We start from the raw sequence: 27,526 nt of genomic DNA, 5'->3' as shown, positions 1-27,526 counted from the left end.
GTCGCTGTCTCCCTTCTAAAAAGGCCTTAATGGTCTTTATATGTCTACATGCATGGGGAGGCTAAACATAGTGCTTGTTGTTTTCGTCTGAGGATGTAATGTCGGGTCCTATTTGCTGACGGCTGGCACACTAAGTGCCTTCAGCACCTCAGTCAGAGAGCATCTTCGGCCACACTGTTACATGAGTGTGTGTGCCTCTTCCTGGAGCCGTCTGCTAGTGAGGGGTCAAAGTTCAGCTCTTCCCCGAGACCTCTGGCACCACTCTGTCCGGGTTGAGAGCGTGCCTCCTCTCTGGCCCAGGAAGGAAGTCAAGGCAGAGGTGGGCAACAAGCTGGTTATTGATTCATGTTAGTGCGTGGGAGCAAGAATGTCTGACTCACCAGTAATTCCCCCCCTCCACCCTTTCTCTCTCTTTCTTTCTGCCCCTTCAATGGATTGATCCCTCCCTGTTGTTATCAGCTTTACTAATGCTCTGCGAGGTGCACTATGTGTTTTTTTACGAGTCTCCAGACCTGCCCAAAGATTGAGGTAATGTTTTGGAAAAAGTCAGGGTTTGTCTGATGATGATAATAGCCAAATGGGGACCTTGTGGGAGCATTGAAAATCTTTCAGACAGCTGTTAAGATACCTTTTAACAACCACGCTGTGATACGGGGTGTGTGCCTGGCAGGGGCCAGCAAGCAGGGCTGTGACTGATATTCCGATGGCCAATTATTGGAGATGTGGCCAGGTAAAGAGGAACGTGTCAGCAGCTTTACAAGCACACACACGCGTGCTGGCTGCATACTGACAAGGCAGACCATCATCACTGAGGTCTTCTTGGCTATATTGTTATCCTCCTCGCTGCTCTGCTCACCATCACTTTCAGGACATATTTAAACATAAAGCCTTACCTCAGGACAGTCACTGAACAACTATAGTATTCATTAGATCTGTGGCTTAATGTAAAAAAAAAAAAAAAAAACACCATTTGCAGTAATGCGTAAAGTCATTAACTTTGGGAGTTGTTGGGACAAAGAGGGTGAGAGTGTGAGATGCCTCCTAGCTGTCAGGCTACATGAGGGGGCTACATAAAGAGAGAAAAAAACTCTCCTGCTTTCTGTCTTTTTGCTTTCTATCTTTCTTCTACCCTCTATTCTTTCTCTCTTTCTCCTGGAGCTGCACGCATGTCAACACAAGCTCAGCGATGGAGCAACATTGCCACCTAGTGGTCGTGTGAGATAGCAGCACCCCATCCCATAGTAGGGAGCGATGAAGCCATGCTGTATTATCCATGCATTATTTAATTGTAAATTATACATTAGCTCTTAATATACAGTGCATCTATTCCCAGACTGACCTATATCTTAGAAAACTTGCATCTCTTACAGGTATGTTTTTTTGCATTGCACAGGAATGTTATCATGTGTGCAGTGCAATGGATTTTTTTTTTTTTTGCAACAGCAGAACTTCCTCAGAGGTTGTATAGATAAACTATCAGGACATATTTCCATTTCTCCTTTATCGGGAATGTGCAAAAGCATCAAACTTTGTAGTTTGAGTACAGAATGCAAGATTGCAGGAGTGTGCAGCACACTCTGTTTGACACTGGGTCATGTGCGGTAGGTATGTGTGGCTGTATGTTAGGAGATTGTTCTTATAGATATATGTAATGATGATGGTTGCTATTTCACAAGCAGATTTTTCGTCAGCGCGCAAACCCTTTAGTTTAATGTCAAATAGTTATTTTTCCAGAGAATTGGCAACTTTTGCGATATAATTGCCCTCTTCCGTCTTCCCTTTTGTTATTCTCCTCACGATATTTCAGCGTGCAAACCGTTTGACACCTCTAATGATACGGAAAAAAAACAACAAAGGAAAAATGTGGATTTCATGGATCAGTTGAGCTTATTCTGTCTCTCCCCACGACAAAAACACACACACACTCGTGCTCTCAGTGGCAAAAACTTTCACGTGCACGGACGCTCGCAGTTAAAATATAAGCCCTGTGAAACGTGGCCTTGTCTGACCTCGTGCTCCTTAACGCCCCGCGGTGTTTGATGAGAAAGCGAGGGAGTGAAGACGGGGGGGTAAGGGAGTGGCATCACTACTCAGTCACGCTACACTTCCATAGACAAGGCAGCCAGCTTGATTCACTCTTTTGGTCTAATGCTATAAGCGCGCGGCACTCTCCCCGGCTATGCCCCCAGCCTGCTGACAGATAGCGCATGAGCGGCTTTAACAAACACTCAGACAGACAGAGGGCCTGTCTCCAGGCTAGACAGATAGAGCCAGAGCCAGACAGGGCTGGCCATCATGTAAACTATTGTACCCCACTGTCCCATATAGCGCCCGATGGTGCAGGCAGAGGCAACCAGATGGGATGTGCGTGTGTCCTACAGATCAACTGTGTTTGTCATTACGGCTGCGTGATGCCGCTCCGTGACAGGACGCAGTCATCGGGATGATGATGTGACTGGGTTGCCGTTTGGTGTCTCTGCTTGTTGGTGCCACTGGGATTAAACCCAGTGGCGCTGCTCCTGTCATGTCTACTTTGGAACATAACCCTCAGTGAGAAGAGAGAGCAGACAAGGCAGGCAACTGTACGTCAACAACCCCAGAGCCTCCGGGGGTGACGCCCCGTCTCCATGAAGAGGGCTGAGGCACGGAGGGATCAGGGCGGAGGGGGAGACGAGATTGTTTGGACAAATAGGGATGGTACTGCATGGTGGATGTAAGCTGTTGCGTTAGGCTCTCGCTCTTTTGCTCTGTCACCGGTTTCTGAGTCAGATCAGCAGAACGGATGCTCTTCTGTTCTGTCCTGCAGCCTCCCTACTGGCTCTGTCACAGAAGGGGATTCATGGCAGCGTTTTTAGTATTCCTGTGGCCCCTATCATCTCTGTGTCAGTATTACTAGCATCATCTAATTTACACTGTTTGCATCACACACCATCAGGAGGTGAAACGGTGACTCGAGCCACGCTCTCTAATGGGATCTCCAGACAGACACAATTATTTGCGCGGTAATTACATCAGATGAAATGTCACATTTGGAGTCTTTTTTTTTCTTCGGCTCACTCACTCTTAACGCAGCAGTGGGTAGAAATGGAGCAAATGTGATTTGAAATAGTTATTTTTATAAAACCGTCACTATATCCTGACAGTAGTGCATGAGACAGGTAATCTGAAAAAAATCATGTGCCTCTGTGTCATTCAGTGTCCTCACAGACCGGAGGGAAACAACTAATCAGAGCCGAGCTGGAATCTGCTGTCTCTGAGCAGTTGTCAATCACTTGCAAACTCCGATCAAACGGTCAAACTAGGCAGCGCTGATCAAATATGAATCATCTTGTAGAAACATCTTGTAGTGTACTGTTTAGCTGTAAAATGAGAACATTTGTGACCCTGCAGCCATGTTGAGATCAGGTGAGGAAATACCAAGCACCGCCCACCAGCCGGAGCAAACTTTCTCATTTTACAGTTAAACGGTGCACTACAAGATGTTTCTGAAAACATTTGAGGCGAGAAATAGGCATTACAGTGACAGAATATTGATTCATATTTGATTAGCGCTGCCTAGTTTGACCATTTCATCGGAGTTCGGGAGTCATTGACAGCTGCCTTTGTTGAATGAACAGCCAATAGGAACTCTCTCTCTCTCTGAAATGACCTGTGATTGTCCAAAGTCTCCCGTCACAAGCTAGATTTTTTTAAAGCCTGAAAACAGCCATGAGGAGGTACAGAAGTCTATTTTTCTCACAGAACACTTGAATTACAATATGCTGAAAGGTTATTTTTATTTTTGCCCAATGATGCCAAAAACATTCTGCCTACTGCCGCTTTAACAGCTGAACAAATCGGACTTCATAACAGATCAAAAATGAAAACTGTTTGAGTTTCCATAACCTGCCACAGTGAGTTGTCTGTGTGAGCGTCTGATCTCGGCGTGATCACAGCGGTTCTGCTGACATCTGCTGGTGACCGGCCTCTAATCTGCCACAAGATCTTAAAGCTTTCAAGTTAGATCCCTATCACAGTCATCCAATCATGTTTCCCAGCTTTTTTCTCCACTTCGCCTCGACTAGCTCTGTCTTTAATCTGCATTACCCTCGCCCTCTTGCGCTGTTTTCATCTCCTTTTATCTCATACGCAAACAGACACGCACTAAGCAAATTCTCGCTGTTTTCTAAACCTGACTCTCTTTATCTCTCTCTCTCTCCTCTCTCTCTCTCTCTCTGTTGCATATTTAACCAAAGGAGGTACTGAAGTGAATGGAACTTGAATTAAAGCAGGCTTGATTTTGTTTGATAGTCTAAATATGCGCCGCTTCTCAAATATTACCTTTTTTCCCCGGTTGAGAGCCCCGAGCGTAGCAGCACTCAGCGGCGTCTCCCACCACCTTTCAGCCACTAAAACCACTATCTGTCTCATCAGAAAGTGGCGGCTGGTTAGCAAGTGGAGCGATGAAAAGTATTAGGAGTTGCTAGCGAGGTGTGACTGAAGCAGGGAGTGGAGCTTTACAGAAGAAAGCCTCTCCTTTTTTTTCTCCTTGGTGCAGATCTAGCAGCAGCAGCAGCTAGGTGACGTTCCTCCCTAGAGGCTTTCCCTGTCAGAACAGAGTCATAGGTCGGGGTAAGAGTGGTGGGTGGAAGGATTGGGCTTGCTGTAACCTTCATCAGCACTCACAGAGGGGAGGCCACCGAGTGGCAACAGACACTGACACATGGGAGGCACAATAGAGAATGAGCAGTGCAGTACAGAGGGCACACAGTGTGGAGAGACTAGAGAAAAGCAGCTGCTCAATTCTAGAATAAGGAAACAGGACACACAGAAAAGATATTGGAACTATTATATACAGTATAGTTATATTGCAATTAGGGCTGTCATATTAAATATTTAATCGTATTGATAGCATTTAATACTCTTATCAGCATGGGAGTGGGCAAATATGCTTGCTTTATGCAAATGTATGTATATATTTATTATTAGAAATCAATTTTACAACATAGAACAATGAAAAATATTGTCCAGAAACCCTCACCGGTACTGCAGTTAGCAAAAAAAATATATATAAGATGAGAAGACCCACACCTATCCGACATCCAACATACATAACATGGCAAATTCAAGTCCAACAGGCAACAACAGCTGTCAGTGTGTCAGTGTGCTGACTTGACTATGACTTGCCCCAAATCTGTATGTGATTATTATAAAGTGGGCATGTCTGTAAAGGGGAGACTCGTGGTTACCCATAGAACCCATTTTCATTCACATATCTTGAGGTCAGAGGTCAAGGGACCCCTTTGAGAGTGGTCATTGCAGTTTTTCCTCGCCCAATCTGGAGCGTTATTTATCCTCCTTGGCAAAAAGCTACTATGACATGGTTGGTACCAATGGAATCCTTATGTTTTCTAGTTTCATATGATGTCGATATCTTCGCTAGCTTCAAAACTGAGCCCTCTACAACCTAAAAATCACAAGTTGCGTTAATGCGTTATTATCGAGTTAACTTTGACAGCCCTGATTTCAATATGAATGGGAAGACATGATAGAGAGCGTGGTACGTAAACATAATCAGAACCAAAGGTAGTGCCACTCTTCTACTAATGAAACTACTATATCATTTTACCGAGGCCGGTCATTGGTTTGTTTGTTTTGCTTCAGGAAAAAACAAAAATATGAATTTCTCTCTTGTACCATGGTTACTTTGACATGTTAGCGAGGTGACCGGTGAGCAGCATGATGTATCCTGGCAGACAGGGAGGGAGGGCAGAGGGTGGGGCGGGGGGCTGGCGTGGCTGGTGGTCTGTTGGGCTGGCTGACGTCTCTGTCTCCTCCTCTCTCCCGGCAGTTCATGGCATCAAGTGGACTTGCAGCAACGGGAACAGCAGCTCTGGCTTCTCAGTGGAGCAGCTAGTGCAACAGATTCTGGACAGCCACCAAACTAAGCCACCTCCCCGGACTCACAACTGCCTCTGCACGGGCACCCTGGGTAAGGGCTAGTGGGTGGGAGGGAGGGGAAAATTCAGCGAGGGAAACAAAAAAGGCCATAAAGATTTCTGTTTGTTATACGGCAGATCAGAGAAGGTGGTTGAGAGCTTTTATTGGTATGCGATTTATAGTGAAATTGAGTTTCAGGGTTATTGGCTTATTATTTTTGTTTAGTGATAACTGTGTCGGGGGCCGTATCTGAAAGAGCCCAGCTGTTCCTGAATGTTATGCTAATCAATCAAATGTTTTCAGCTGTGTAATTTCACTATAAGCTGTCGCTCAGGAAAATAATGTAGAGCACTAATTTCTAAAACAAATTACACCCAGTTGCGGCAAAACTTCCCATACGTTTTACTCACTGTGTACTAAAAGAAAGGCTAGTTTTATCATCCCAGGAGAAAATCGTCTCACAAATACGAAAACAAACAGATCATCCATCTTCAAGTATATGGAAAGCATTGTCTTTTCTTTTTCCCACTTTCCCATCCAAATCCCCAACCTCTTTTTCTCTATTTGTCCTCCTATAGGTGCAGGGAGCAGCGTGCACCACAAATGCAACAGCGCCAAACACCGCATCATCTCCCCCAAGGTAGACCCCCGCTCGGGTGGCTACAGCAGCGCTCACTCTGAGGTGCAAAACAACGACGTGTCGGAGGGAAAGACCGAGCACAGCGCACATGGCGGAGGCAAAAGCTCCGGGGGAGGAGGCGGCGGGGGCAGCGCCAGGGAGAAACGCAACGGCAAAGTCCACAAGCCCGTCCTGCTGCACCAGAACAGCACGGAGGTGTCTTCCACCAACCAGGTCGAGGTCCCCGACACCACGCAGAACTCCCCCGTGTCCATCAGCAGCGGCCTCAACAGTGACCCGGACATGGCCGACAGTCCTGTGGTGACGGGGATGAGCCACGTGGCCTCCGTCATGTCTGGCCTGTCCCAGAGTGTCTTTATGTCTGAGGTCACCGGAGACCCCGTTTACAGCATGTCTCCCACCGGGGGTCCCAACGCTCACCTGATGGGTGCGGATGCCACCTCACAGGGCATGGTGCTGTCTGTGGCCTCTGATCGTCACAAATTTGCCTTCCCCGGCGGAGGAGTAGGGGAGCCTGGGACTACCGTGGCAGGAGACAGCCTGTCCATGCTGTCTTCAGCGGGGGTGTCTGAGGAACTGGTGCTCTCCAGCAGTCTGGACGCTGGGAGTCTCAAGATCCCAGAGACCAATATGAACTTTGACCCCGACTGCTTCCTGAACAACCCCAAACAGGGCCAGACCTACGGAGGCAGTGCAATGAAGACAGAGGGCAACTCCTCCTCGACCTCATCTTCCTCCGGCGGCAGTGGCTGCACCAACGGCAACATGCAGCGCTCCCCCACCATGACAGATAACGGCTACACCTTCAACTCAGCTTTGATAAAGAACATCAAGATAGAAGACACGTCCTTTGAGCAGCAGCTGGCTAAGGAGAGCGGCTACCAGGTGGGGCCGGTAGTAAACTGTGCCAGCGGGGTGTCTGTGTCATCTGGTGCTGGTTCAGGCCCGGGCAACCTTACTCTGACCGCAGCAGGCGCCCTGCTTCCATCTGGTGGGGGTCTGAGTCCCAGCACCACCCTGGAGCAGATGGATTTCAGTGCTATTGATGCCAAGCAGGACTATACTTCCAACGCCACCGCAGTGAGCTACGGTCAGGCCATGTCCAGTCCTCACATGCAACACCAGAGTCGTTCGCCCAGCTTCTTCCTCCAGGATTCTTCTCAGAGCGGCCAGGCTCAGCAGGGGAGGCCCGGCATGGGCCAGAAAACACATATGATGGAGCACAACTCACACGACTCTGGAGCTTATATGGGGCTGCAAGTGGTGAAGACGGACTCCCCCGGCAGCAACGGCCACCTCCACCATCACCACCAGGCCCACCAGAACCAGCACAGGGCCAACTGCAATGGAGGCTCGCCCACAGAGGGGCCCGGCCAGGCTGGCTCGCTCCAGCTGCTACAGTACCAGGGGGGCTTTCCCGGGATGGGTGCAGAGCACGAGGAGGTGGTGGGTCTAGAGCAACCGGGCAACGTGAATTCAGCTCAGGGTGGAGCCACTGAGAATGGAGCCGAGAATCTACTCAAGCCAGGAGACCACATTCAGGCGTGTGGGGCGGGAAACGGAGAGGGCGCCGAGCACTACCTGCAGCAGGCCTCGGATGGTGGCGGAGGAGGGGCTGGAGGCGCGGGAGAAGGAGTAGCAATTCATAACGGCAACAACAACAGTGATGGCAGCAACCGCTCCCAGCAGCAACAGCAGCTGCAGCCTCTCCTCCAGGGCACGAGTATGGTCCAGGGGCTCTACAACGCCGTCGGGGCCCACCAAGGCCTCGGTGGAGCGGCAAGTAACGGAGGAGCAGGAGGGAACGGCATGGAGATCAGTCTGGATCACTTTGACATCTCTTTTGGTAACCAGTTCTCCGACCTCATCAATGACTTCATCTCAGTGGACGGCAGTGGAACCGCCATGTCAGCCGGAGGGGCAATGTATGCTCACCAGCTAGTCACATCCCACAGCTCCGATAGTCAAAACACAGCCGGCGGGGCCCCCCAGCAAGGCCAGGAAGACGGAGGGGCCAGGGGGTCTGGCTACAGCCCCTCAGAGCTCTGCCTTCAACCCTGCTGCAGCCCCCAGTCTCTGAGTGGAGGGGCCGTAGCAGGGGGGAACACGGGAGAGCCAGGCTCACTGTCCTACATGAATGTAGCAGAGGTGGTTTCTGCAGCTGTAGCCCAGGGGGCTCTGGGGATGCTTCAGGCCACAGGTCGGCTCTTCATGGTCACCGACTACTCACCTGAGTGGTCCTATCCTGAGGTGAGTGACAGGGCTCTTTTATTTTGTTTGGTTTTTGGGGGGGATCACCACAACTCCACTCAACAGATTTTAAGAGTCAATTCCGCCTTTCGAACTAGAAACCGTGTTTTAAATAGGTTAAAGGGTAACTTCAGTATTTTTCAACCCTGGGCCCTATTTCCCCATGTTTTTGTTTCTAAGTGACTAATGGGGACGACAATTTTTGAAGTTGGTCCAGTATTGAGGGAGAGCGCTGCAGCAGGCGCCGTTAGACTGCACTATTAAGTGCTTGTTTTTGCCACTGACAGGCTCAGATTGTTATTATGTGTATTATACATAGACTGCATATAAGAAGTGAACGTAGTCACTGTCACGCCACCCATTGCTTTGTGGACTGCCGTTTTGAAGCCTTGAGTTCTGCATTTTGGCCGTCGCCATCTTGGTATTTGCCATCTTGTTTTTTTACAACCAGAAATGACACAAGAGGTTGGAGCTAAGTACAACCGAACGCTGAATAAGACATCTTCAGGCTACCAAAAAGGTTATAATTAACTTTCATGAGCTGAAAACACACTGTGAAAGGGTTAAAGTTGTAAGATGAAAACACGGACATCTCCCAGACCGGATATCAACGCGGTAGCGACCTGTCAATCACAAGGTAGCCACGACCTAAAGCAAACCCTGCTTTGTGGTCTGTTTGACTCTAAATGTCACCATAATTTACTAAATGAACATCATGCTGTATTGAAGAAGACTTGAAACTAGCAATTCAGACCATAAACTCATATTTATAATGTTTACTGAGCTAATAAATCAAGTGAGAAGTAGGTTCATTTTCTCATAGACTTCTATACAATCAGACTTCTTTTTGCAACCAGAGGAGTCGCCCCCTGCTGGCTATTAGAAAGAATGCAAGTTTAAGGCACTTCAGCATTGGCTTCACTTTTCAGACTCTGGAGTTTCCCACTGGTATTACAGTATACGTATTAAGTGTCTGACAACATTATGGAAAGGACCCTACAGAGAAATGAAACATTTTTCTTACCTTTCCCTTGATCCAATCTGTTTGTTATTGTGTGTCTCGCTCTGAGAAGTCTTGCACTGAAATCTTGCGTCGCATCCACATTGTCGAAATCAGCTAAGTCACTTAGACACCAGGTTGAAAAATACTGAAGTTATTCTTTAAGTTTAGCCCAATTATGTAAACCTCTTATTTAAAAACAAAAACAAAGGTGAATGTATAACTAAACTGCTCTTGTAAATGTCCATTAGATTCTCAAGACTTTTCAGTGATTTTAATGGACAGTTCAGGGACCTTCTCCGTTTTTTTATGTGTGTATAGTCAGTCCTTTTGGATGCGTGGGGACATTAAATACTGATGGAAATCATTTTTAATTGTTCTATTTGTCTGTATGAAGTGAAAATGATTGGCCTTATTTAAGGGTGATTCATGCATAAACAGTTTATTTTCAACAATTTGAGAAACATTTTGTTTTAGTTTCCCCAAATTAGGAAATTGAACTCTTACAAGAAAAATTTTAATTTATCACAGAGAAAGGTGACAAGGCAGGTGGCAAACTGAAGTGTTAGCTCAAATATATACACACTAGTCAAAAAACTATTTACAAGCTTCATTGATGAAAAGGCCTAAAAACAAGAACTTGAGAACAACTGACCTTGCTGCTGCATACTTGGATTAATCAATCTTCTGATCATTTGATTCTCAAACACTCACCCCTGCTTCAAAGCTGGCTGTAAATAGTTTGTTCTTTGCCTATGAAACAACTGCAGCTATGTTCAGCTTGAATTCATGTCATTTATACTAGGGCATACAGTAATTTCCTCTGGGGATAGAGGGACATGTCCCCCTTACTTTTCAAAAGCTATTTTCAGACAGTCTGTCCTGGAAGGCATTCAAAATGTTGCACTGATACTAAAAGTGCCACAAATAGTTGCGTAACGAAGGATAACAGAGAAGTAGAGAGAGAAGTTCCAGGCTAAAGAGAACTGAATATTAACCAGATTAGGCAGAAAAGAACAGTGAGCTTTTTAGTAAAGATGCAAATACAACATTATCTATCATAGAATGTCAGATCTCTATCAATGAAACCAAATGTGATTTAGGGTTGGTGCATTAATAACACATAACTTTACACAGCCTTTTTTGTTGATCATAATATTTAATTTGCCATTGCATAAATGAACATAAATTCAGGAGATAGCATTCACATAGTTTTTTCTTCACTCTGTGTTTCAATAGCAAGTATTCCCAGAGGCTAAAAACATACCAAAAGAGGTCCCTTGACCTTTGACCTCAAGATGTGAAGAAAATGGGTTCTATAGGTACCCACGAGTCTCCTCTTTACAGACATGCCCACTTTATGATAATCACATGCAGTTTGGGGGGGGGGGGAAACATGCAAGTTTTTGAGAAGCAGTATAAATGTGTTATTTTGGCCTATTCTAAAAAAAAAAAAAGAAGGTGTATTTGAATATTTCTGCATACTGGGGTCCCTAAACAGTTGCATAAATTGGGTATGACTGGAAAGCTGAGACTTTTGTGGATCCAATGAGCCCAATTGTATTCATGTGTGATGATGTCAGTCCCCATAGTAGCTATTTCATTCTAGTGAGACCATTTTTTTTAAACTTGACATCACTGTATAAAATGACCTGTGGTGACCTCTAGGATAATCACAGCCTCATGAAACTTCATAGCCACAAACTACAGACCTAGAGCATTCAGAGGATGAATGGCTTTCCTAGCTATATTGCCAATTAAGGGGGTTTCTGAGCAGTTTCCAGAACAGAAGTGCTCGCCATCCAATCACCGAAAAGTGCAATTCTTGCAGAAATCTCTAAATGTCAAAAGTTTTTGATACCAAATCACAGCATGGCTTTTTTCTATGGTGTTCCTCAAGGTCTTGGTGTCTTAATGTTGTATTTTGGAGGGATTATTGCTAATTTTGATCAATTCTTAAATTTAGCATCAAATCTGTGTAACAAATGGTATCAACCCAAGAAATTGCGACATTGAGACATAATAGAGCATGCAAGCCATCATATACTTTCATCATAATGTTCTAAGCCCTTATAGATTTTCACAATTTATTTTAATTAATTAAGTTAATTAATTAATTGAGCTGCATCTCAAATTAATCTTCAGGTTTCCAGCTGTCAGATGATGTACATCACTTCTATGTGACATATACTGTTGACCTGCTATCTCCCCCTGAAGACCCCCAGTTCCCCCCTTAGAAAATACAAAAAAAATGGGTCTAAGTGGGTCTCTTATTTTGTGCATCAAATTCCCCTTTTCCATCACTCAATGATTATGTAATGCACAATCTTGTCAGTATTATGTTGTCAGCAGTAATACCCTCCTCAAACCTCTGGAGGGCAGCACAATATTTTAGTGTCAGTTGAGTCCTTTAGAAAAAAACGGTGTAGTCAAATGACGTTGGTTGTCCACATGATGGCAGCAGAGATCAGTGTCAGAGTTATTTTCTGTTCCTCACTGTCATTCTTATCTTTGCACGCTAGATGGCAGGGTAACAACAAATAATGGAAGTAGGGAAACCTGACCTGGCAGTTGTGTTATGACTTTGTTTAATCCATGTGTCCTGTTTGTTTCAGGGTGGAGTTAAGGTGCTGATCACTGGGCCCTGGCAGGAGGCCAGCTCCAACTACAGCTGCTTGTTTGACCAGATCTCAGTCCCAGCCTCGCTCATCCAACCAGGGGTGTTGCGCTGCTACTGCCCAGGTAAGACACATCAAAGAAGAAAAAGGGATGTTTATGAGGAGGTTATTAATGAACCATAAGAGGAGCCGACTTTACTACTACTGGTTTTTCAGCAGTAAGCCAATTTCTATCATCAAAATAAACTTTACATTCCTTTTATGATTTCTATGTTGTTGTTTTCAGGTCTATGGGTTTGGAGGGTTGTGGTGCTTAGTTTAAACAAGATATTTTATTAATCACATATTTATATTAGTGTTATTATGGTAAGGATGGCCTCTGAGTGAGGAGAACAGCGTTACCATGGTTTTGCACTCAGAGGCTCACGTTACTGCAGTCTTGGAAAGGGAGGAGTGAGTGGAGGGGTACTCAAATTGGTTGCAATCTGCAACCACACCACTAGATGCCGCCAAATCCGACACACTGGCCTTTTAAAATCCTGTATCAAAAGCTACTGTATGTCTATCAAACAGTCAAAAAAGCATCCAAACAAATAAATGAAATATGTAGCAGGTTAAGCCACCTGATGTGGCAGCATGTGAGTTGCTGTAATAATGTTATAGTATTATAATAAAGCCATGTGATTTAAGCCCTAAATTATTTTATTTTTTTTGTTTACGCTGACTGTACTCGTGCATGGAAAGCTGAGCCAGTCAAATCTGACTGCGTAATAGTAACATTGTGTAGACACTTCATATGTACCGACTTCTGATCATCCTCTCCCTCTCCAGCTCATGACACAGGTCTGGTGACGCTGCAGGTGGCCGTCAGTAACCAGATCATCTCCAACTCGGTGGTGTTTGAGTACAAAGCCCGCGCTCTTCCTTCACTGCCATCATCTCAGCACGACTGGCTCTCGCTGGATGGTAGGTCTCTGCTCAGATTTACGTTCGCTTCGGTCCCTTGCCCTGACTCTTCCTATCTGTCCTCCCTCATTTTTTCCTCTCTGATTCTTCTATCAGGCTCTCCAAATCTCCCTTATTGATTTTGTTAATTTTGATTAATGACCTGCCGGACCATCATGCATTATAAATCCTCTCTCTAGCTCTGCTTTAAACCAATTTGTCACAGCTTACTCCTTCACATGCATTAGCTTTCCCTGGAGACAGACAAGTCTGCAGGATATTGTTAAATGCTTAGGAAATGCCAAAAAAATAAATTGTGACATTAAATTTTTTTTATCCACGTACGTAGTAAAGGCATGCGATACATACACATTGTATGTTTGTTGTTGTTGCTAAATGCTGCAGATATTCAGCTGGGGTTGAGTTTTGGTCGGGATTAATGTTGCTACATCTCATATCAGACAGGGGCACGAAGCTAGAACGATAAAAAGGAGATAATGAGTTGAATATAAAATCTTGTGTTTCTAATAATAAAACAAGCTGGTTCTTTGGTCCTCGGCCAAACATGATAAAGGACATGAAAAAAATCCTTGAGTTGGCTTCTGTTACACCGTATGTGTAGAGATTGTGTAGGAATCTTGTTATCAGAGTTGTGCGAGGGCACCTTTTGTTGGTAATAGGGCTGGACAATAGTTTGTTGTATTGGAATTGTATTGTTATAATATAAAATTCTGCTGTCCAAATTAATGAATTGGAGAAAACTGCATTTAAAGCTGCAGTCGGTAATAAAAATAGTGTTTTGTTATATTTGCTCAAACTGGCAAACTGGTACTATATTCTGACAGTAGTGACTGAGACAGATAATCTGTGGAAAAAATCAGGTTCCTCTACCTCCTCCTAATTATCCTAATGGCATTTGCAAGATTCCACCGCGCCCAAACCAAAACAACCAATCAGAGCCGAGGAGTCTCTAAAGCAGGTGTCAATCACCGCTCGCGAAGCTCATGAACTCCGATCAAACTGTCAAACTAGGCAGCGCCGATTAAAAATGATTCAATATTCTGTTACTGTAATGCATATCTCAAATGTTTTCGGAAACATCTTGTAATGTACTGTTTAGCTGTAAAATGAAAAAGTTTGTGACCCGGCAGCCATGTTGAAAAAAGTCGAGCCAAAACCAAGCAGCGCCCACCGGCCGGAGCAAACATTCTCATTTTACAGCTAAACATTTGAGGCGAGAAATATCGGTACAAGAAACATATATGTGGGTCATTAGGGGCCTACTACGCTAGAACTACTACTTCTTTAAGTTTAGGCAACAAAAATAATTACATATCAAATGTTAAAGTGAAACTTAACGCTTGTGAACACCTGTGTTTGGTGTCCCAACCCATATGGAGTTTCATGCTGTCTATTCTACAGCGCCTGACTTCCGCTTCTGCTCCAGTAATAATTGATAAGGTCGCTAGAGGTCGCTGTCGTGTTCTTTTATACCACCTTTCAGTGATCTACCATGTGAATAGACGATCAAACCTAATATTGGGTGTACTAGGCCCCTAATGACTCACATCTAGTTCACGAGCTTCGCGAGCAGCGATAGATTGCTCTTATAGGTTGTTTTTCTTCGGCCGTGGTGGACTATTGCAAATGCCTTTAGGAGCTCTAAAAGGAGGCAGAGGAACAGGATTTTTTCACAGGTTATCTGTATCATGCCGTACTGTCAGGATATAGTGACAGTTTCAGCAAATATTACAAAATGTTATTTTCTGCAACTGTAGCTTTGAAGACTATATTAATAAAAATGTATTTGAGAGTTGTTCCTGATGTAATGCAGTGGAACAGTCCATTATAATGAATGAATCATTTGGATATATTATTATTAGACTGTCACAGATGTGACTTTGCGTGATATTGCTGTACTATTAAGTATGTTAATTTCTGAAAAAGATTCTTGTGTTGTTGATTTTAACCATACCGTCCATCCCCACTTGGTATTACCCAAGAGCAATGGTTCTCAGTTAACTTTGTTGTTGTGTCGTGTTAATGTGTGTTGAATGAGATGTTTTTTCGCAGTCTGTTGTTCTGAGATGTGCAAGTTAAATACCACAAATCATATTTAAAGTGTAATTTTAAGGTCAGTGCCGTGAGAACGCCTCGTTGTCTCATCTTGCCTTTACAATCAGCCAATAGGAAAGCTATAAGAGTTATAAGAGACAAATTTGGACATTGTTTTTTTATGAGTCTTTGCAAATAGTTTTGTTTGATCCTCTTTCAGTAAAACAGCTTTAGTAGATCAGCATTGTAGATGTCTTCTACATACAACAACAACAGATGCTGCAGGGTTGGCAAATTTCCATTCTGTTTAAATTCAAATGAAGTCTGTGATTCAGAAGACCTACGCACGTTCACCAGAATCTAATGAGTATGTTGCCTGTTTCTATATGCGTGTGTGTGTGTGTGTGTGTGTGTGTGTGTGTGTGTGTGTGTGTGTGTGTGTGTGTGTGTGTGTGTGTGTGTGTGTGTGTGTGTGTGTGTGTGTGTGTGTGTGTGTGTGTGTGTGTGTGTGTGTGCGCGTGTGTTTGTGTGAATGTGTGTGTGCTGCTGGGGGAAGCATTGCTGCAGTGCTCGAGCATTGACAGGATAAAGTAGGGCACGGCGAAGCACCGGCTCACAGGACAGCTGCATTGCAGACGGCCCTTGAGGGAGTGGGAGTGAGTAATGGAGAGCTGGCGGCTCCCATACACGGCAGCACCAGTGGATCCCTCCGCCATTCATACCCTACTGCCTCACTGGCCCATTCACAGAACCAGTTAAGGAGGAGCTGACTGTCTCAGGGAAAAACACAGCCCACCCTATTACCTTACTTATATTAACCCCTTGCCTGCCATCGCTCACTATTTTTGTTGTTGTGTGCCGATCTGTGGTCTCCTGTTCGAGGATGAAGATGGCATGGCAGTGAACCACAAAAGATTGTTGGGATTTTCATTTGTAAGGTTTTGTGGCATTTCAGCTGAATTTTTCTCTTTTGCGTCCAAATATCCAGCCATTTGTCCCTAAAATTGTTAGAGAAAGATGGTTCATGTAGAAAAGGGCATTTGCAGTAGCGTCAAAACAGCACAAAATAAGTTGAAAACCACTGAGATTGTGTGATACTTCAACAGACATATACATACACATGTGTGTGCATTGTTCCACACCTGTGTCTACAAGTTATGTAACATTATGTCAAGCTGATGTGGCACCCCATGTGAGTTCCTGTGTGTACCTGCTGTGTGATAGAGAGAGGAGAGTGTTAGTAAAAGCAAAATGGAAGGATTGTTTCTGTGTGCCAATCACACACATGATGGATTGTTACTACAAGAAATGAGTTCTCCTCCGGGGTCCATCATGGTATAAAGCAAGAGGTGACCAGCAGCTTCAGCACTAGCACACTGTTGACAGCGACACTGGCGCAGAGCGCATGTTAAACTCTGCACTGGTTGTCTTTTTTTCTCGGGAAAGGAAAATGCCATGATGGTAAATGGATTTGCATTATATAGCGCTTTTCTAGTCTTCTGACCACTCAAAGCGCTTTACACTACATGTCAGCATTCACACACTGATGGCAGAGGCTGTTAAGCTGCCAACTCTGCCCAGCAGAGGCTATGCCTTCAGGAGCAATTTGGGGTTAAGTGTCTTGCTCAAGGACACATCAAGATGTGATCTGGAGCAGCTGGGGATCGAACCACCGACCTTCCGATTGGTGGACGACCTGCTCTAAGTGATGTGTTTACCCCTTGCAATCACAGAGAAATTCAATTTCCACTGTCATATCTAGACCATTTATAACTTATTTCAGAAGTAGGGCAGGATGTAATCACTTGGCCACGTGCATCATCATCACATCGATAAATGTCTTGAAGCACAACAGGAGAAGCTCTTCTCATCTGGCCATCTCCCTACTTTCAAAATGTGACCACATTCTTGTCACCTATAGTGTGACTGTGTACAGACACTTCTAACTTAACCCTTACGAACCAGTCACCTGATTAACTATAGGCTGCTGACATTACGCGCCATTACGCGCAATATGTTTGTGAGCTGCACAGCTTTTGCGAGTTTAGTTCTCCCACGGAAGCCTCACTGTGCTATGATGTGCTAATGGCACAGCTGCCTGCCTGCCTGCCTTGATTTGTCATAATGCAGAGTGGGGGAAGGGGCGCTTTTTCCTCTGCAGCACTGCAGGTATACGGAGCCATGGGCAGGACACAAACGCTGTCGGAGCTGCAGAGCGCTCCTCGTCCGCCACAATAAGTCCCTCATAAGCCTCAGTCAGATCCCCATGGCACGGCACGGCACGGCACGGCACGACACGACCCGAGCCGGTTGGTAAGGTTCGCTGGGAGCTGCCCAGAAATCACAGCCCCGCATAGCCGCATATATAGTGACTGTTAGTGTTCAGAGAGGAGCGTATTGACAGTGAGCCTCACTACACCGGCGTGACAAACAATGCAGGAGCGGAGGAGTGGGCGTGTTTGGGTAAACATGGTAAACTACCGCAAAACAGAAAAAAGATTTAGTTTCAGACGGGCGAAAAAAAAATCCAGTCGTGTTTTTGTTGTGAAACGACTTTCTCCGGTGATGGAGAGAGACTCCGTGAAGAGGCGCCCACAGGGAACCGAATTACGCGTCGAGCAGATTTGACAATTCTTATTCTTATTCTACTGGCCGAATAAGTAATGATAATAAGATAAGGGGTTAGCTTTTAGGAGCAGGACCACGGCTCGAGGAGGAGGAGGAGGAGGAGGAGGAGGAGGCAGATTAGGGCGTCTGTTTACCGGCGGCACGTGCGCGTAAAACGTCTCCAAAGCAGCGGTATTTGGTCGTTTTTACTGCAGGCAGCGACTACTAGAAACACAAGGAAAGTGTGTATGTGTGTGAGGTGAAACAAGTGAAGAGGAGGAGGAGGAGGAGGAGGGGGCTAATAGAGGAAGAACAGTAGTGAGCGCTCTTTCTCTCTCTCTCTCTCCATCTCTCTCTCTCTCTCTCTCTCTCTCTCTCTCTCTCTCTCCTCACGTCGCTCTCTTCCCTCACTTTGTTCTATTGTTGACGAGTGCTCTGTTGAGATTGAGATACACCAAAAGGATATTTCTTTTTTTTCTTCTTATTGTTGCTTTCTCCGTGTTAACACCATGCGGTTGGTCCGACCGCCAGGCTGTGTGTGTGTTGGGGGGCAATTTGAGTGAAATCATGCAGCTTTTGGTTTTGGACTTCTCTGGGTCTCAGGATGCCCGTGAATGACACCTGCTTTTCCTAAAACAAAAAGACAAAAGAAGCTGTTTTTTTTTTTGCTTTGGGGTGGACTCTACCAATGGAAAATAAGATAGAAGGTTAGAAGTGTTAAGTTCAAACCTATATGGCTGTATAGTGCTGTGCTGTGTTTTGCTTGTGTTGTTTTCATTATTCTGTGCCTCTCTCGTGTAAGAAGAAGTTGACGTTTACACGTTTTTCCTCGAATATTGAGCATGCAAGCAAGCAAGTTCTTATTTCATAGTTCTGTGCGGAGTTTTAAAGAAGTAGTCTGGTTTTAGCCACATGCTTTTCTTCAAGTGTTTCATGTGACTCTGCCTCATTGCAGAGCACCGGAGAGTTGACGTTGATAGTATAGCCAACTCCTGACTCACGACTAGTGCCTGCATGGGCATATTAAAGACTCCTCAAGACACCGTCATCGTCAAAGACAGAAAAAAACAGTAGGATATTTGCTTTCTTGGCACATTTTGAAGAAGTTTGTGCACATGTTTTTTTGTTTTTGTTTTCGAAGTCTGGTACTTTTTGGCAAAAACCTGCCTCTTACATTTGCACGGTCTTGCCAGTTTTTAGTGTGTTTTGGTCTGTTGGAGCTATCACATCGTGTCTCAGTCTGGTTGTCCTTATAAAGCACCAGCTGCTACTAGAGCTGCTTCACGTGTTCAAAGTGTGCTAGTTGCTCTAGCGCATTTGAGGCTTGTCGCATCCCTGTGAGTGCTGCTCAGGTTAACGGGGCCATGCAGCGAGTCGTCGGTGAGATGCTGTTGTTTCAGGAGTTCAGATCACATCCGAGGCTGATGTTATCATTAACAACAGCACGGAGTGATTAAAGAGATAAAATAGGGCGAGATAAAAAAAAAAAAAAATGAAAAAAAACTCCACGTTGCTCCAGTACAGTATCCATCGTGCCTCTGAGCGTTTCAGCACCACACATCTGTGGACAGCGACTTCACTTTAACCCCCTTTTATTAGTCCTCAAACTTTCCAACTTTCCTTTTTACTATTCAAAGTGAGACATATACATTGAGATATACATTTATCTACCTGTTGCTCGTCTGTGAAGTCTTCCTATATTCAATGCACATGGCACAAGATGCATAGCACCACATTGTAGTAAAAGAACTGAAAGACACAATACAACAGAACCGAAGTTGCAAAGTCTTGTGGAATATGTTTTACATAGGTCTAATGCATATGAATTCATTGTAGTAATACCAAGTATGCAAAGTATAATTTGCAGCAGTCGGAACAGTTTATATCTTGGTCCTACTAGTAGCACTATTAGTTGTGTGCTTGTTGCAGAAGCATGAGTAGCAATATTAATATTGACAATATCACTTTGGCAGGAGTTTTGCCCCCCTTTGCCATAACCCCACATAAAATAAACCAATAAAATACTGTAAAGATATGTGTGGGTGTGTGGATATGTGTATGCAAGTATACGTTTCTAGGGACATGAATGTAGACGTGTGTGTATATATGACGTTATGTGAACTGTATGCATTTTTCATGGGGGCATGAACATGTGTAGGCTGTAAAAATGGATTTCCTCCCTCGGGACATTAAAGACTGACTATCTATCTTCCTGCCTAAAGATATCTTATAATATCAAATATAACAGCAGGATTCATGTCATTTTAGTAAATATGTTACTGCTACTGTGTATAGCTCTTGTAGTAATAACAGAAGCAATAGTAGTAGTAGTAACAGCAGCAGTGACTGCTCACATCGAAAGGTGTTGGATCACCCCAGACAGGAGGTTTTAAAGAGGTATGTTTAAAGAGAGAGCGCATCATTTCTTACAGTGATGCTACTTTATTTATTTATTTATTTAACCTTATAGTTCATCCATCCATTTAAGTAGGGCTGGGTGATATAACCACACATAACCACCATGGTAAAGCTTATTTTTTTTATAAATTAAATACTCAACAAATGAAAAGTATTGAGTATTTTCTCAATTAATTAATAACAATAGTGCAAAAAATGAACATAAACAGTTTCAAGTGAAATTATAGAGAAAAAACAAATGAATATTTCCATATATACACCGTTTGTTAATCGATTGAAGTCTTCAAATGATATTCCCTCAAAACATTTCACATCAGTATGTGCTTATTATCAATTTAGACGATGTAATTGTGTATAATGATATCTCGATATATGATTTCATCATGATACGATTCCATTAAAAGACAATATATTATCCTATTGAATTATCGCCTAGCCCTAAATTTAAGTCTAGTAGGCATAAAGACAGTAACACCTTGTCTATGTAATGCAATTATTCATTAATTTTGCCATCATGAAGCTTATAGTATCACGTGTTGTTTGTGGTGTGACTGTCAAATAGATGTCAAGTCAAGCTAAGTTGGTAAGTTTTAAATCTATAGCTTGTGGTTTGCATTGGGTTACATTATATTATGCATCCAAATCTGTCTTCGCTGTGATTTGAAATATGCATGATATTGTCCACCTCTGTGCTAACAGGCTCCTGTCTGCTTATATAGCACAAGGGGATCATTTATTGTTCTGGATTCTTAGCTAACTGTACAGTATATTAATAACTATAATCTAGGGGAAAGTGCTTCTTTACGTTATGTTGTAAGTTTTGTTTTTCTGTAGTGGGACAGTCTGCTAATGCACTTATTAAACTCAGGTTCACTCCCTGTTCATGCTGTGCAGTTGTATCCCTCTGAGTTGTCATAAAACCAAATTAGAACAGAGGGGGTAATAATAATGGTCTCAAACCAAGCATGCATTATATCACATTCAAGATAAAATGGCTCATAGTCTCAGGTATATAGCTCTGTTCGGTCTACTGTCTGCCTTCACTAGAATACACCCTAGATAGGATTCCAGTATGTGACAAAAGAAAGAAGTACAATGTACAAAAAGATTTGGAGTAAAATGGAGGATAGGCTGAGAGATCATTTAGCCTAACTGTGTTGTCTTACTATTAATGGAAAGCTTTGGAGACGTCCTGTCCCTTGGGTTGTGGTGTTCTTATATCAGATTGATTCATCTTTGAAATGATTTCTCCACTCATCGTCTCTCATTTGCACTCCTGCCTGCAGTGGATGTGTCAAGCAGTATATAGTTGTTTATGCAAATTGGGAAGCTAATGATATGTACTTGTTACTGCATCAATCTATAAAAAATCAAACTACTACTACTTTCCAAGACAAAAAGCCAATACGGTGTTACTCTATTAGTGGGATAGTGGATGACAGTAAATCCCCGCGGCGTGCACTCTTGGCATTTTACCTTCAATATGACACAATGTATCTATTCAGCGTTCAGACTATCATATTGACCTATATAGCTGGACAAATGCCAGTAGGTTAAGAGCTGCTTCACCTTTATGGCGGAACAGAAAAGTATCATTCAAGCGTTGTGACCTTTGTTTGCGGTCATTAAGCTGCTGTATATGGTTGAGAATAAATCCTCTGTTGAAAGAGGGGTGAGACAGAATAGTCTGACAGGACGTAATGCCTCAGAATATTGCATTTTTTTCCACCTTTTGCTGTTGTAATTTGGCGCTACACAGTAAGAGAATAATTCCAGGCGTCTTGCTGACTTAACTTGTGTTTTTAGGCGTTAAATCTAAATGTTGATTGACCGGTATGTGAAGGACTTCTGCTATTGCGTGCAGGTTGCACATTGTTGTATGCGAGATAGGGCTGTTTGTTGGCAAGAATCTGGCGATACAATACGTATCATGATACAGGGGTTACCATTCAATATATTGCAATATTTTATATTGCAATACTTTAAGCAAGGTGATACATCTTGATTTTTTATTTTTTTTTAATTTTAGGAAAAACTGTCATAGTATTAATGGTGCCTTCAAATGAAACTCGTGAGCTTGTGGTTACATGGGAAGTCGTGTACACAATATGCTTGGCATTCAGCTGGTTAAGTCGTGAGAACACCGCTGCTAAGCAACAGCAATAATAACGTTACTGTCAGCGTCTAGAAGCCACAGAGGCTAACAATTTAGTAAGCAAGCAAGTGGGTAACATAATGCAGGAAATGCAAAGGCATAATGACAGAGGATAAAGATTAGGCAGTTGGGAATATCAACATTGTCCTCAGACCTATTATAAAATTCTGAAGAAAAATAATATACGACTAAAATTACAATATATTAACTTATTATGTATCGAAAATTAACTTCCATGGCCTCCGCCATTTCTGACGTCAACAAACACGTCACAACTCGTGAACTCGGAGCTTTCAGAAACTTTCCACTTACAAGGTTTTGAATACCACATCAGAGTTCATATGAATGCCCGTTCATATGGACTCTTCTCTTGAAGACGGTAAACACGACCCCATTTGAAGGCACATAAAAACCACACCACCATATGCATAAAATCTGAGTAAAAAAGTCAACTGTTTTATGCAATCAGAACAGTGGGATCTGTATTTGCATTTATGACAGACCCACAATCCAATATCATAGCACTACTTGTTGTGCAATCTGAGCCACTGTCTGCCACAAATCTTTGCATGTAAACTATTCAAGACCAGTAAAGCCATAAGAACATTTGCCCATGTGACAACTGATGGCTTGAGGGACAGGGCATACAAAACATGGACGATCACCTAACAGAGAGGGGCGGCTGTGGCTCAGGTTTGTCCGCCAATCAGAAGGTCGGCGGTTCAATCCCCGGCTCCTCCAGTCCACATGTCGAAGTGTCCTTGGGCAAGATACTTAACCCCAAATTGCTCCCGAAAGGCTGTGCCACTGGTGTGTGAATGTGTATCTAGATTAGATCCTGATGGGCAGGTTGGCACCTTGCATGGCAGCCTCCGCCATCAGTGTCTGAACGTGTGAGTGTGAATGGGTGAATGCTGACATGTAGTGTAAATGTGCCTTGAGTGGTCAGAAGACTAGAAAGGCGCTATATAAATGCAAGTCCATTTACCATTTAGAAAACAGCAAACATGTTTAAAGGCAAAAAGCACAACTAAATCTGTATGAATCTTTAGTAGTCATTTTATTTGCTTTTATGGAGTCTATATGGTCCTCCAGGGGATCCAGTTTCCTACAACACACCAAAGCCATACAGGTTAGGTGAATTTAGGGTTGGACGATATGGAGAAAAGCAAATATCGCAATATTTTTGATCAAATATCTCTATTGATATTGCGACAATATTGTAGGGTTGACTATTGGTGCTTTCTCTGAATATTTACACAGTGACATTTTTGATAAATAATCATCAGTAATGTGGATGTAATGACTAAATGGCAAATAATAGAACAGCTAGAACAGTCTGGTAAGTTCAGAAAATCACATCACTTTACTGTAATGCAGCCTTTAAAACAAGGAAAAGACAACACGTATACACCATATTATGATATTACAATATTCAAAATCCAAGATATCTAATCTCACATCACGATATCGATAAAATATCAATACATTGCCCAGCCCTAGGTGAACTGGAAAGTCAAAATGATGTCTAGGTGTGGATGTGAATGAATGTATCTGTTTATGTGTGGATGGATTGACGACCTGTCCATGCTGGACCTTTCCTCTCACCGCGACCCTGAACAGGTTAAGCCATATAAAGCAGACTGATGGATGGATTGATTTGATGCCACAGCAACAGATTGTACAAAAGAAAGATGTCTCTATCGCAAACAATGAACAAATTAAATCCTTTGTTATCACTCTGCTAACGAGAATAAAACAAAAGAAAAACCACAACCACTCGTTCCACTATGTGAAAGTAAAGTCAGCCTATGATCAACAGACAGCCATGTGTTCCAGCTGCGAGGGGCTGTTGCCAGATGGCCCGGCCCCTTCCCCTGCACGGTCACAAATACCAGCCCCTGTCAGTCAGCTCACACAGAGAGCCAGAGGGAGGCTGGCCTCCGGTCTTCCTGCCGGCTTACATGTGAGGAGTTGACTGGCTGCGGGGCGATAATGAGGTCCAGCGTTAAACTTGATTGGCGTGAACACAAGCAGAGGTTTAGAAGGGAGGATTAAAGATGTCCTCCCACACTCTGTCAGAAGTTCACTATATGAATAACCCTACTCCTGTCTTCTCATCTCACTTCGCCCTTGTACTTTCTTTAACTGTAATCTCTCCTGCTGTCTTCTTCTTCCTCCTTCTTTCAGCCTGTTCTCACTCCCACTGTGCTCCTCAATGAACAGCCCCATCCTTCCTTCCACCCCATCTGTCTGTATGTCAACCTGTCTCACGAGGAGCTGCTGCCACGTCCCAGAGATGAGACAGATGACATGGGGCAGGGTCCTCCTCTCTCTGCTTCTCTCAGAGGACATGAGTGTCCTCTGAGAGAAGCTAATGAGAAGCATCCGCAGATCCACAGAGATCAGGCGCAGAAATTATACTTATGCTATAGATTTTATGCAGAACCAGATGCAGGACTTTCCCCTCATGTTTGTAGCCTATAGCATCTTAATCTGTATGATGGGACCGGGTCACGGGCCAGTGTCTGGTCGGTCTCATGATGACAACACTGGTAATTTATTATAATGAGCATCGCTCCCAAGGCAAGCGATAAAATTACTCATTTGGGTTATCGGTCATGAAAGTTCAAGACCTCTTGTCACAGAGTATTACGTGGGTGTTTTTTCACACTCCAACGTTCCCTTTTTTAGCCGAGGCAAGTGTCGCTCTATTAAAAGACCCGAAGTGTGGAGTTTTCCCGTCCTCTCCAGGCTTTCGTCCCAGAGGTGAGAGGTTTTCCTCTCGCTTCGAAGGGGGAGACAAGTCAGGTCATTATTTAGCAGCACTGTAATTTCAAAACACACACTTTAATTGTTATGTAACAGACTGTACAGAAAAAAATACCTCATTCTCTTAGCTCTTGTCATTAACTCTCACTTGATAACACTTACCGTAACACTCCACGGTATAACAGATAGGAGTTCAGGCAGATAGGAGTGTGAGAGAATTGATGGAGCATGAAAGTCAGTGTGATTTAGGATGAGTTCTCTCGCCTTTTCTATTTTTCATATCTAATTTGGATGGGGAAAGTTAGCAATGGTCCAAGTCCTGCAGGGGAATGCATCACCAAAAGCAAGGGGAAGATGAAGAAGAAGAATCTCCACAAGCGAGTGAACTCATTTGCAGAAACTTTGCTTTGCTTTGGAAGGCATATGTGTGTCATGACAGCTGTAAGTTTACACCTCAGCTGACGAATATTCAAGTGTTAAGAGAGCGGTTGTCTGCCTCGTTTTTGCGCCCAACTGCTTTTTTAAAATAGCGTGTCACAGTCTGCCCCAAATGTGCGAGAGTGACCACGTCTGCCGCCACACGCCGTCACAAGGGAGTAAACCGGAGAGTGGGAGGGCGTCGACGACGTCACGGTGTTGTTCCAGTTCTGTGTGGCTGCTCGCCTTCCGCGTCTCCTCCCTCTCCCACCCTCCCACTCGTCTCAGCCCCCATCCTCCCTCTGCAGTGGACGTGCATCGCATTTGGAGCAGCAGGCAGCAGGTGGAGATGACATCATCTGCACTGCAGCACACTGCAGCACTGGGTCTGAACAAAGACATGTCAGCCTACCGCTAACTATCCCCTCTCTCTCTCTCTCTCTCTCTCTCCATCTCTCTCTCTCCCTCTCCATCTCTCCGTCTACGTCCCCCCCACCCCCTCTCCATGTCAGCCAGAGGGAGAGGGAGTGCATAGCCTTGTACCAAGTCAGGTTGTAGTGCTGTGACCTATCTCAACCCTCTGACTCCCCTCCTGACATCAACACTCAGTCTTGAACAGGCTCTCAAATCTTCACCTGTTTCCACAAGTCACCATGTGGATAGGTGAAGATGGATCCCACACAGGAAGAAGCACTTCGAGCGTTTTTCCTGCTTGATAAGACAGTGATCGACTCACGTAGACGATGTACAGCACACACACACATACACACAGAGACCTCAGGGTTGTCCTCCAAGTGCATTATTCACAGTGCAGCATGTTGTCACCAAGAGCACTAATTTACCAGCCAGTGACATTATGTTTTTCTGTCCAATGATAGCAGTTACTTGACCTCTTTTACGCCGGCTTATAGGAGGTCTGACTGTGACATTAGCTCCCCACGGAGCCCTGAGCCGTGACTGCCAAGATACCGTAAAGCGCAAATGTCACCAGGTCGTGCTGCGCGGGCTCCCCCACTTAGAGTCATTAGGTCCCTACCTACGGCGTCTACACGGAGAAAAGAGAGTAGGCCAGGTACACAAAAGCACAGCAAAGAAGATTTATAGACTCTATTTTTTTCATTGTTTGCCTTTCTCTCTCCATTTTTTTTTTTTTTTTTTTTTGCCTGAGTCCTTCCCCTCCCCTTCATCAATAAGCCAATAGCACGCAGGCAGACCATACACACACAGCCATGTTCCTGTCGCCTAGTTACCGCTCGGCAGCAGGTTGCCACAGAAACGGCCTCATAGTGGCTAAATGGGGAATGCTAATGCAGTCTTCTATACTCCCTGCTGCAGTGGGCTCTCTGTGCCCATCCCATTCCACTGTCTGTACACAGCATACTTTGTGTGTGTGTGTGTGTGTGCGTGTGCGTGTGTGTGTTTGTTGTTTATTTGTGTGTGTAGGTGAGTGTTTATGGAGTGGTTTCCTAAATGTCTCAGTGAACTTTGTGTCTTGTAATCCTACATAAATGTATTGCAACAGGTTTAAATTGTAGTGTTTACTTAAACGTGCAGTAGGCAGAATGTTTTTGGCATCATTTGGAAAAAATTCCATAATAACCTTTCAGCATATTGTAATTCAAGTGTTCTGAGAGAAAAACTAGACTTCTGCACCTCCTCATGGCTCTGTTTTCAGGCTTTGAAAAATCTAGAGAGAGAGAGGCTGTTGGCTGTTCATTCAACAGAGGCAG

General features: G+C 44.1%; 1 protein-coding gene across 14 annotated transcripts in view; it reads left to right on the top strand.

The window, feature by feature from the left end:
- camta1a (calmodulin binding transcription activator 1a) overlaps window positions 1–27,526 on the top strand; it is a 346,100-nt gene that overhangs the window by 298,119 nt on the left and 20,455 nt on the right. For 12 of the 14 annotated variants that reach the window (XR_012594914.1, XM_074643582.1, XM_074643587.1 and 9 more), the window contains 4 exons: window positions 5,831–5,971; window positions 6,498–8,809; window positions 12,425–12,551; window positions 13,259–13,393. Coding sequence is in view for 13 of the 14 variants with exons in the window: in XM_074643582.1 (XP_074499683.1) it covers window positions 5,831–5,971; window positions 6,498–8,809; window positions 12,425–12,551; window positions 13,259–13,393 (2,715 nt within the window). In the remaining variant the exon portion in view is untranslated. Of the gene's footprint in view, window positions 1–5,830; window positions 5,972–6,497; window positions 8,810–12,424; window positions 12,552–13,258; window positions 13,394–17,807; window positions 18,742–27,526 lie in introns of those variants that run through there. The other 2 variants (XM_074643588.1, XM_074643593.1) reach the window with 2 other exon arrangements.

This window comes from Sebastes fasciatus, chromosome 8 (assembly GCF_043250625.1).
Source record: "Sebastes fasciatus isolate fSebFas1 chromosome 8, fSebFas1.pri, whole genome shotgun sequence".
In the NCBI taxonomy this organism is placed as follows: Eukaryota; Metazoa; Chordata; class Actinopteri; order Perciformes; family Sebastidae; genus Sebastes; species Sebastes fasciatus.
The sequence above is the reverse complement of the archived record's forward strand: the minus strand, read 5'-3'. Positions and strand labels throughout refer to the sequence as shown.